We start from the raw sequence: 12,231 nt of genomic DNA on the forward strand, positions 1-12,231 counted from the left end.
CTTAGAGCAATTTCTGGTTTCACAGATAATTGTTCAACTTTCATTTTTCCTGACACATTTGTCACTGCAAAACCTTGCTTGTTAGCAGAGTGAGAGAATGGTTGTTACCTTCTTTCATAAGTAGAAGATTCCAGTGTGCTGATTTCGTATAAATATAAACCTGATATAATTATCATTTATTCTTCATCTTCTAAGCTGTGTGATGCACTTATTTCTCTTGATCTATCTTTTCTCTTTGTAGAATTTTCCAGAAAAGGATCTTCTACACTGCCATTCTAAGGATGTGATTGAAGCTCATTTCATGGCTTCTATTAAAGAAGCAGATGCTTTAAAGCACAAAAGTCAAGTCATCAATGAGATGCAAAAAAAGGATCATAAGCAACTGTGGATGGGATTACAGAATGGTAAATACAGTGCGTCAGTTATTAGTTATGCTTAGTCTAGCATGCTGATAAATAATTTCTTCAATTTTTAGTCATGGTACAAGATGTAAAATGTCATTGTTCTGCAGAAGTTCAGTCTAATCTCATGGACAAATTTATTTATTTTTAAAGTTACCATTTATGTGATAATCCAAATGTGACTGGAGTTATTCAAGGAACTAGAGTCATAACTCTGTTTTAACAAAACTGACAACTAAACAAAGTAAGTAGATAAATTTTGTCTAGTGTACTTTAAAGCAATTGATAGTCTTTATTTGGGAGACACCTGGGGTGTGTTGTTCAGTATGAAGAATCGTGGACTGTAAAGTAAAAAAAGGTTGCTCCTCTAGATAATGCTGAAGGATGGTCACTGATAAACAATACAGGTAAACTGTCAAAAATTTTGCCCAGTAGACTGATAATTTTACTTTGCACTCTGCCAAATTTCATTTCTTTTGTTGCTAATATTACCATGGCTTTCACGAAGATTTCTGCATCGATAAGTATGTATTGACTTGAAAAAGTCAGCAAAATAATTCAGAACAGGATGTTCTAAAATAATTAGTCTTCTTACTTTGCACAGATGGCACGAATCTATATTGCAGTGCAAAATATAACTACTTTTGTTTTTAGTGTCTCTTCTTTCTTATCGTGTTCTTAGAGGCCTGTAAGTTGAAAAGCTTTGTAAGTATTTCAGAAACTGCTATCTGCAATGGGTGGTAACACCGATTTCAACGTGTTTTCCTCATCTCCTGAAGCTGTCATTTATATTATTACTGGTAAATTTATTTTAGAGAAGCTGTAAGCATGAAGATGTTTGTTCTATGTTGAGATACAAAATACTACATACTTAGAATTAACATCTTCCCCTATGTTTATAAGGAAAGTTAAATAGAACAGGGGAAGCTTGGAACACAAGAGGACTCGAGGCATGTGTTTTGCTTTAGACAGTGAGGTTCTGAATTACTTTGGGTTTAGTTTGTGTATTTATTGAGTGTGTGGGTTTTCTTTTTTGTTGTTGTTGTTTAGTGGTACTGCCTTTCGTGTTAAAGGTAAGATACTCATGTACTAATTTTGAAGATTGAGTGCTTATGAGAAACCATAGTTTCTCTTTCCTTTTTTTTTTTTTAAATTAGGGGAGAGTTAGAAGTTGAGGAATTATCTCAATTTGCCATTTGAGTGCAAAGATCATGAGGGATGCTGTATATACCTGCAGAATTTGTCTAGTGAGAAATTACACTTCATCTGGTTCAATTCAGAGTACTTCTTGAGAGATTCTGTTTTGTATAGATATTAGTCAGCAGACTGACTGATAATGTATTCACTTTTGTGAATTAGCAGTAAATAAGGAGTTCTGGTCCAGTGAAAGTCAGAATAGGTGTAAAAATAGATGTTTCCCTAAGGCTTACATTGTTACAAGTCAATTTAAACTGCAATTTTAATAATCCTGTGAAAAAAGCATTCTGCTGTAATAATATTTGTCTTGCAAGCAGTTTAGTTTGACAGCATAATGTTGTTTTCTATTTCAAGAATTATTAGCTTTATTGCAAGAAGAAATCCTGACACTTAGTCCCGGTGCTCAGGTGTTCCCAGCAGTGCATTTTATGTGCTCTTTTTATTAAGGCTCTTAACCAGAAATGATAAAACCTTGATACCTTCAATATGTAAGGTAAGAGAACAGATATGCAGTGTGTTCTTTCCATGTTCGTCTTAGACTCTATATTTTAGTTGATTAGTTGTTGAAGAGCATTTTCAGTTGTAGGGAAACCAGAATTTTACTGTTTTGCTTTATAATGTTGAGAACAGAGGTTGCCTAGCAAGTTTGATTTCAGGAAGGTTTCACTGTACTTAATGAGAAATTGCACCTGTGGAATCTGACACCTAAGTGAGAAGTTTAAACAATCTTTTGAATACTTTCAAATGCTAATTTTAATTTCTCAGCTCTTCATAAAAGAGAAACAAGAAAAGCTTGTGAAACTAAGAAGACTCTTTTTAAGCATGTTGTATCTTTCAGTACGTTTTTATAGGCTTTCGTTTGAGATGTAATAATTTTAAACCTCTTTCTGAAGCAGAAGGAATGACCACAAAAAAGAAAAGAAAGTAGCATTTGTGATAACTGCCTTATAAGTAATGATACATCTGCAGTCCTTTTTTTTTTTCTGTGAAACTTCAATTTTCTTCAGTTCTTAAATGTAGGAAGTGTTATTTGTTTAACGAGTGATAGCAATGCTTACAGGATATGTATTAAACTTAGTTTTGGGAAAAACAAATCCAGTTTTGCTAGTTCAGAGAAATGTAACTACCAGTTACAAGTGTACTTTGGTGTAAATGTTTCTGCTGAGAAGGAAGTACTTGAACAGGTAGCATGAGAAACTTTTCATTTGCCTGTAGATGGCTTATGGTGGAAGAGCTGTAATAGTGAACTTGTGGAAAAAATCTTGCTGTGGTAACAGCTGGTAGGTATTCGTAACAACCTTCACATCGCTCCTCCTGACCATTTCTGGTTCTGTGTAAATGTGCTACCAAATCAGGAAGGTAAACATACTTTTCTGTTTATTGCTTGTGCTGTGGTTTTGCTCGTTCTTCAGACTTCAGTTAGCCAATTTTTTTCCATAAACGAGATATTTCTTAGCTAGAACACTTCTTCAGGTTGGGTACATCTGTGTTGCCCTAATTTTAACCAGCGTCATGGATGCCTGACTGTGGTAGGGAGGCGATAAAGGCAGGCTATGTAGCTGTAATGACCTCTGTTTCTTTGTAAGAATTGTTAAAATTCTTCGGTCAGAACTGATGGAAAATGTTACTACTGTTGTTACTGTAATAGTGTTATGGCCATTTTTATCATGACTAAAGAGGATTTTCAAATGGATGGGGTTTTTTCTTCTTGCCTTTTGTGTGGAAAAATAAAGACTTGCAGCTTTGAAACATTAAGACTCTGTGGGCCTAGTGATGACTCAGGATCAAACAAATGAAATCTCCAGAATCAAACAAATGAAATCTCCAGTGTTTTTAGGGGGAGAGCTGTATTTTTTGCATGGTTTGAAGAATTAATATCTTGAACTTCAGTATATAACAGTTCTGATAAAGGAGGATTTTTAGATTCAACACAGCTGCTTTTCATCAGTTGTGGAGAGGCATAAGCAACCATGCCCTAAAACTTTCACAGGCATCCTTTATAACCGGTGAAGACTAGACTTGGTATTTCTGATACATGAGTGGGGGAAATAAACAGTAAAAACTCATGGCCATTTTTAAGCCTTCTTTATATGTCATAAAACATAATGAAGTCATTATTTTACTGAAAATATTATGGAAAAATGTAATGCTTGTTCTTACTGTAGGGCTTAGCAAAAGTTAAGTGGCCATATTGAAGTGTTCTTGTTAAAGAAGAAAAATCCTGCAAACATTCAGAGTATGCAATATTTTATCTTTTAATGCGTGTAAGCTCTTTCTTGCCTTACTGACAGAATCAGGCCTGTATTTTCTTGCCTTTCTTTCTAAATTGTATCTAAACCAGTCCTGGGTTTTTGAGGGGCAGAAGTTGTGTTTTTTCTGGGTTATCACATTCCTGTTTAGAAATGTTTGAACTGCCAAGAAGAAATAGTGTCATACGTTATCAGCATTTCTTTTGTGCCGTGTACACATGGCCTGCTCAGATTTAATATGTAGAATTTCTCCTCTTTGTAGAGGTCTGGTGGGAGCAATGCTGTTCTTTACCTTCTTACCGAGATGATGAGCATGCTTTGGTAGCTGAACAGATCTCTAATCTGCTGGTCATGTGAAACTTAATTTAGGCAATATGTACTTAGAAAATCTTCAGCGATTTAACAGGAGAGTGAATGAACAAGCCAGTAGTTTTTAAATCACAAAGCCAGTAGTTTAAATCACACAATCCATCAGTTCTGACCAAAGAATCTTTTTTTTCTTCCTCTCTGTATCGCTACCAAAATGATAATATTTTTTCCATGCTCTATCTGTAGAGATTCGGTTAACTGTGAAAAAAGGCTAAACAATTCTTTTGAGCTTTGGAAATGGGTGTATTGGTTAAAAGATGATGAAGGAAAAAAGTCATTACCTTCCTGGGCTCGTGTCTAAAAATTTCTGGAAATGCATGAAGTCATCTTATAATTAGTGTCAATACCTGCTTATTCTGGAGTTCAGATAGCATGGCATACACCAAACCATTGGGGTAGCTGATAATATTATGGAAGCCGGGGAGAGCAGTGTAGACAGATTCAAATGGCTCTGCACAAAGTCAGCCCAGCGCTGTCTTGGTGCTGAGCCTGGGGCTAGGTTTAGACAGGCTGGACCTGCAGAATGAATCAGATGGATTCAAGCAGGACTTCCCAGGGATTTTTTTGACCGTGGTATTTTTGTTTGGGGTTTGGTTGATTGTGGGTTTTGTTTTTTTCTGATAATGGGTTGTGACCTAGGCTTCAGTGTTAGATGTGCAGTGCTTACTGGCTCACATACACCATGTGGGTGCAGTATCATGATTCTAAACTGTCATCCCACCGAAACTGGCTTTTGCTGTGTTTTTTGCCTGTGCTGGCCTGATGCCTACTTGCATAGCTGCGCTTTGTCACCATGCAAAGGTGGGGAATTGACAGCAGCCTGAATCCCCCTCCTGGCTTTCTCTGCTCTGCTCTCAGTGAGAGGGCAGAGCTGCTGTGTTAGTGAGGCTGGTGAGAGTCGTTGGGTCTTAAAGGAGGGCATGAACTGTGTCAAGGCAGAAAAGGGAGGAAAGCAAAAGGCAACTCGGCACTCATGATCCTACTTTATTCTGAAGTCTGCACCATGAGAGGAGGTTGTCTAGAGATCTAGACATAGGTAGACAGAGATAGATAGAGGTGCTTTGTAGTGTTTTCACCATCTTGTGTTGGATGTCCAAGTATCTAATGAAAACTGTTAAACTCTGAGGGAGCAAGCCTGGAGGTCTCTGCATCTTTGGCACAGATAATCTGCCAGCCGTATAATCTATGCATATGAATTGGAGAGTTTGAGTTTACATACCTGTTGCAGTTTCAAGGGCTTTGCGTTTTGTCCTCATTTTGACACTCTTCCTCCTGGAACGTTACCCTTTGTTCAGAAATATAGCCACCTTCCAGACTTGCTACTGAAGCAGGTGTGCCTTTCATCTTCAACCCGAATCACAAATAAGCTGGTCCTCTACCTTCACTGCTCCCGTCTTATGTAGTTTTTTCAGATATTTGGTAAACTTGGGTTCAGATTGAGAGAATTATTGACTGTATTTCTCTAAATATACTTAAGTGTAAGTGGTACAGAACCTTTCTTTTCTACTGCCTCCTGCCTTACTTCCTCCCCTCCCCCTCAAAATATGTCAGTTCCTTAAAGACATGTAAGGTATAACAAAATTGCAAAGTAAACTATCTCTAAAAAATGGACCTAATTTTTTAAATTAACTTTCTTTGGTTAAGGGTTTTTTGCTTTGCAGTTTGAAGTGCTTCTAAGTTACTATCTGCTAGTAAACTCCCGAATTTGACAGATATATTAATATGAAGGTTCCTTAACTTGTAGGAAAAGCTGTATTTTAGAAAAAGCATAATACAGGGAAAGCAAAGCAAGTTAGTGAGTTATACAGAGATATGCTGCTCTATTTTCACGTATATAAACAGAGCATAATCAGAAGCAAAGGAGGTATTAAAATATCTGGGCTATCTAGAGTGGGAGCAGAGAACCGGGGGATGGGTAAAATTGGCAGGAAGCTTTTTGACTTAGGGAATTCTGTAACAATCCATGCTGCTCTGTTCCTACACAACCTGTGGGTTACATGTTTCAAAAGTGGATTACACATTTTTGTTGAATAGTCATCAGAGCTTTCCTTTAGCTTAAGTGACAATACCTACGGAGATCACCTGCTTTAGGGCAAGACCTGATTAGGGGACTGGAGCATCTCTCCTATGAGGAAAGGCTGAGGGAGCTGGGCTTGTTCAGCCTGGAGAAGGCTGAGAGGGGATCGTAGAAATGCTTATAAATATCTTAAGGGCGGGTGTCAAGAGGATGGGGCCAGACTCTTTTCAGTGGTGCACAGTGACAAGACAAGGGTCAAAGGTCACAAACTGAAGCATAGGAAGTTCTGTCTGAACACGGGGAAGAACTTCTTCATTCTGAGGGTGATGGAGCACTGGAACGGGTTGCCCAGGGAGGCTGTGGATTCTCCTTCTCTGGAGATATTCAAAACCTGCCTGGACAAGGTCCTGTGCAGCCTGCTGTAGGTGACCCTGCTTCGGCAGGGGGGTTGGAACTAGATGATCTCCAGACATCCCCTCCATTCTGTGATTCTGCTTTTAGGCTACACAGAAAGCTTAAATTTGGTAGGATGTATGCATTTTCATATTTGAATAAAGAAAAGAAAGTAGTCCATCTTGATGATTTTCTTCCACTGAACTTTTTTCCAGATAAATTGATGACCTAGAAATGAAGGGAGGTGGTGTTAAGGAAACAGTGTACTTAAAGTGAAACTTCTGTTTCCTGAGTACGTTTAATAAGTGAAAAGAATGTTGGTAAGTAATGACTCCCTTGTTTATATTAAAAGAAAACAGGGGGGAAAGGCTTTTTTGGATCTGCTAGATAGTCTGAATGGTGAAATGCCACTTTTGTCATACAGTTTTTGAAATGTCCTGTTAACCTGCAAAACTTAAGCAACGTGCTTTTATTTCTTTAGTTTCGGAACACTACTTTGCTATAAAAACTAATGGTTAAATTACCTTATAAAAGTAAATGTGTTAAATACACTGATCTCAAACCTAACTGCACAGTATTAACGGAGCGATCCCCCCTTTTTCCTTGGGTTGCATCCGTAGCTCAATTTATAGTGTGACTTATGACTTAATATTGTTTTAAACTGGAATTCACAGCTAACTATACATAAGGAAGTTTTTCCTAATTATTCGCTGGTTGTAAACACTGCTGCTGGAAGTTTCTTACAGTGCATATAGGCAAGTAGGGTTGAATTAATTTAATTCACATGATAATGGTACTAAAAAGGGAGTGACAGACCTAGGTAGCCAACCTTGAGCCTGTACCACTGCACGTGACTATTATTAGAACTCAAGCTAGTTAGCATGATGTTCACTTTTGTGATGAATCCATGTCTTATTTGGCATGGACAGGCCAAGTAAAACCTGTTTGTTTTTCACTTTGGAATTTTACAATCTCTACTGCTTTCCTGTGGTATTGTATAGTAACATGCCAGCTGAATGCGAATTTGGAGAGTATGTAAGATGAACGGGCACATCATGCAGTGGAGATATTTCAAGTAATGACTGTTGTATAATTAGAAGGCAAAACTATGACTATTTCAGATATGTACATTCATGTTGAATGTTGTTACTTTGCTATCTGTGATGTGAAGAATATTTCCGTGTATTTCTGTAGCTAGCTTCTGTCACTTACCTTAAGTCAAAACAGTTCTAAAGTCCTGTCTCTCCGTATCTGATAGTTACTTGTGCCTGAAGATAATATGAAAACATTAGTAAATTTGTGTGCTCTCTTCCATTGTGGATTTGTATTATATACCATCATCTGTCAGAATACCCAGGTAACCTAAGCATTTAATAGCAAGAGTATTTTAACTGTGGATGGTGGCAAAGTGTAAATTAGAAAAGAAAAAAAAAAATCTGTTTTAATGGTGCCATACCAGTATTTCAAACTGTTGTCTCAAAAAGGCGGGCACTGAACTGTAGTAGTCAGTGAGAGTCAGATATGTATCAGAGTCTTCCTGAAGTCCTTGATAATCTTAATTATCTGTGTTGTTATTGTACAAGAATAAGAACAATGAGTTCAGATGGCCTAAAGTCATTTAGAGACAAGTCTTTAAAAAGCTGAGAAATGAGAGTAACCATCTGTAAATACTGTTTCTGAATAGCGTGGTACAGTTAGTTTTGAAGTGTTTAAAGTATTTATCTGTCATCAGCAAAGCTGCCTCATGCTTGAGGCATATTGCACAAAATTTAACTTTTTATAAAATGGGCTAAAATTGCTCACCAGTCAGCAGAACTATGTATGCATGTAGAGTCTTAGTCTTCTTGGAAACAATATGGAAGTAGAATTGATACAAAATGTTGAGAAGAACTCCTTTCTGTCTGTGGCAGTTAAACGCAATGCTTGTTAGAGCATGAGCCAGTAGAAAATATACTTGCTGTAATGTTAAGAAAATATACTTTGTATCCTTGGCTTGCAGCTCTAGCTCTCTGTACAGTAAAGCTTATTTGATTATATGAATAGGACGGATTAAACTGTTAGTGAGTTTGTTTATGGCTAAAAGAAAAAGTTGATGGGAGCAGTTGACAGACTGGTAAGCAGATCTGCTGTTCAGAGGGACCGTGATGAGCTGAAGCAGTAGGCAAGCAGGAGCCTCCTGGAACTTGCATGTGCAAGTGCAAAGTCCTGCACCAGAGGCAGGAAAAACCCCATACGTTGGGGCAGGCTAGGGACCGACTGGGAAGCAGCTTTGTGGAAGCAGGTAATGGTGAACAACAAGCTGAATGAAAAGCCTGTCATGTGCTGTTGCAGAAATGAAGATTAACCAGGGAGCTGCTTTGGCCCTTGTGTCCCCCACAATATCGCCAGATGGTGAGTAATTCTTCCCCTCAGCTCAGCACTTGCAAAGCTGTCCTGGGAATGCTGTGTCCTCTTTGGGACCCCAGGATGAAAGAAATGTTGGCAAACAGAAAAGAGTGCAGCAGAGTGCTGCTAGGATTATTAGGGGGCTGGAGCATATGTTGTGTTAGAAGAGAGTGGGGGGGCTGCCTCGTTTAGCCTGACGATAAGGAGACTGAAGATGGATCTAATAGCTGCTTTCCACTACTTGAAAGGAAGGCTTGTAGAGCAGATGAAGTCAGACTTCTCCCAGACGTTCCTCCATTGGCAGTGGAGTTGGGCAAGTACAAAAGAAAGCAGTTACAAGTTGCAGCAGGAGTGACTACATCAGTGGACAAGGGAAGAGCTACGGATGTCATCTATCTGGACTTGTATAAGGCCATTGACACAGTCCCCCTCAACATCCTTCTATCTAAATTGGAGAGATATGGATTTGATGGGTGGACTGTTTGATGGATGAGGAATAGGTTGGATGGCCACATCCAGAGGGTAATGGTCAATAGCTCAAGGTCCAGATGGAGATCAGTGATGAGTGGTGTCCCTCAGGGGTCCATAGTGGGACCAGTACTGTTTAATACCTTCATCAATGATACAGACAGTGGTATAGAGCTCACCCTCAACAGGTTTGCGGACGACACCAAGCTGAGTGGTGCAGTTGGCATACCTGAGGGATGGGATGCCATCCAGAGGGACTTGGACAAGCTTGAGAAGTGGGCCCATGTGAACCTCATGAGGTTCAACAAGGCCAAGTGCAAGATCCTGCACCTGGGTCAGGGCAACCCCCAGTATCAGTACAAGCTGGGGGATGAATGGATTGAGAGCAGCCCTGCTGAGAAGGACTTGGGGGAACTGGTGGATGAAAAGCTGGACATGAACTTACAATGTGCGCTTGCAGCCCAGAAAGCCAACCGTATCCTGAGCTGCGTCAAGAGAAGCGTGACCAGCAGGTCAAGGAAGGTGATTCTGCTCCTCTGCTCTGCTCTGGTGAGACCCCACCTGGGGTCCCGCATCCAGCTCTGGAGCCCCCAGCACAAGAAATACATGGAGCTGTTGGAGCGGGTCCAAAAGAGGATGACAAAAATGATCAGAGGGATGGAGCACCTCTCTTATGAGGAAAGGCTGAGAGAGTTGGGGCTGTTCAACCTGGAGAAGAGAAGGCTCCAGAGAGACCTTGTTTTGTCCTTTCAGTACTTAAAGGGAGCTTCTAAGAAAGACGGGGACAAACTTTTTAGCAGGTCCTGTAGTGACAGGACAAGGGATAATGGTTTTTAAACTAAAAGGTGGTAGATTTAGACTAGATGTAAGGAAGAAAATTTTTACAATGAGGGTGGTGAGGCACTGGAACAGGTTGCCCAGAGAAGCCGTGGATGCCCCCTCTCTGGAAACATTCAAGGTCAGGTTGGATGGATCGCTGAGCAGCCTGATCTAGTTGAAGGTGTCCCTGCTCACTGCAGAGCAGTTGGACTAGATGACCTTTAAAGTTGCCTTCCAACCCAAACTGTTCTATGATTCTATGATTTCTGATGTGATATTGATGGGGGGGGGGGGGGGGGGGGGGGGGGGGAGGTTGAGGGAGACGGGCTGAGCAGGGACTGAAAGTGGTTGACTGGAAACGCCTGGAGATGATCGAAACTTGACTGGGCAAGGCTTTGGGCAAACTCATTTAACTTTGTGTATACAGCTCTCTTTTGGGCAGGAGCTTTTATTCCAAAGCTTGGCTTCCAAAGGCACTTCTGGTCTGAAATTTTTCTGTGATTCTGGTATATCAGCTGGAGAGTCTTTGGTGTCTATCTTGGTTAATGTTATGATTAGTTCTGCCCGAGTACTTCTAGTGTTCGTTTCTATGGTTCATATGATTATTAGGCAGTGGTGAACCACTGAGAATAGACAAAGAAGTCTTGTGTTTTTTAAACTTAAGGACTGGACTCGTTTTTATGCAGGTGGCAAATTGGTATTGGTTGCATAGAATAGAGATGCAGTTCAGTTCCAAGCCTTTTTTATATTTGTACAGCTAGATGGCTTTAAGAGAAAACCATGAATAGTCCAGAGATTCATGTGATTTTGCTACTCTGAGGGCTACACCAGTTTGTTCACTTCTTTGACTTTCTGAAGTTACTGGAAGATAAAAGCTGTGAATTACCATTTCCTTTTTTAATTTAGACAATATTTCCCTCATTTCTGCATGAATTTTTTTCTATTTAAACCATCTCCACAGCCTTCTTGAAATATATCTGCTTCTGAAGTCAGTATTCAGATAGCAATTGCATTAGTGTCAAATACAGAAACAAAGTAATTCCTTATTATTAAGACATTTCTGTTAATAGGTTAAAGATGAAGGCGGTTTGGTTTAGTTCTTTTGCCCAGTGTTATGCAGTGGGAACTCCATTTTAACTGGCCATACCCTGTGACCACTGTGCCTTATTGCAAGTAGATACGATTTATCTTTCTGTGATAATTGCCAGTGTTCTTCATTTGTGTATGTTGATTTAAAGCCACGCTGCACTGAAATGCAGATGTTGGTTGCAAGCACTTGAGCAGTGCCCTTTACCCTCTCAGTGATACATCATGGTAACCATTTTTGGAAAGAGTCAGGTGGGTGGGAGAGACATATCTAGTGTAAAGATCCATGGGAAATTTCAAGTTGCTTGAAGCATGACAGTGCTTGAGTTTCAGACAATAACTGTAAGACGCTAGCACAAATGAAAGTAATTTTTCTGATTGCCTGAAGAACATTGGCCCTGGGTCTCAGCCCGAGAAAGAGGCCCAGCCTTCAAAATTTCAGCCTGGACTAACCCTTAGTAAGTTCTGCTTAGTACTAAAAGGTTTAACAGTTACTGTTTATTAACAACAAACTATGACTGGAGTTGCTAACAACTTTTTAATGAAGCAGTTATAAATGTGGATTAATTTCAGTGACTGCTAAAGGCACTCCAGTCTTGCTTAATGGAGGAAATGACAATTCTCCAAGTGTTTCCCTGTAACGAGCTTTTTGTATTTTAAACTGTTTTAAAGTGTAATTTAAAGGCGTGAACAATTTCAGTGATTTCTGAACTCTAAACACACTGTATTTGTAAATTTATGTTTGAGGTTTAATTTGTTCTTTAAAGAATTTGTGTACTGAGATTATTGTTACGGATGACATTAAGTCATTGTAGTTCTGCCAACTTTTACTATTTCTATATATGTA

General features: G+C 39.3%; 1 protein-coding gene across 4 annotated transcripts in view; it reads left to right on the plus strand.

Moving 5' to 3' along the window:
- ATG5 (autophagy related 5) overlaps window positions 1-12,231 on the plus strand; it is an 85,747-nt gene that overhangs the window by 24,089 nt on the left and 49,427 nt on the right. For all 4 annotated transcript variants that reach the window (XM_075414295.1, XM_075414298.1, XM_075414296.1 and 1 more), the window contains exon 5: window positions 242-404. In XM_075414295.1, coding sequence (XP_075270410.1) covers window positions 242-404 — 163 coding nt within the window. The remainder of the gene's footprint in view (window positions 1-241; window positions 405-12,231) is intronic.

The sequence above is a fragment of the Opisthocomus hoazin genome, chromosome 2 (genome assembly GCF_030867145.1).
Source record: "Opisthocomus hoazin isolate bOpiHoa1 chromosome 2, bOpiHoa1.hap1, whole genome shotgun sequence".
NCBI classification, from domain to species: Eukaryota; Metazoa; Chordata; class Aves; order Opisthocomiformes; family Opisthocomidae; genus Opisthocomus; species Opisthocomus hoazin.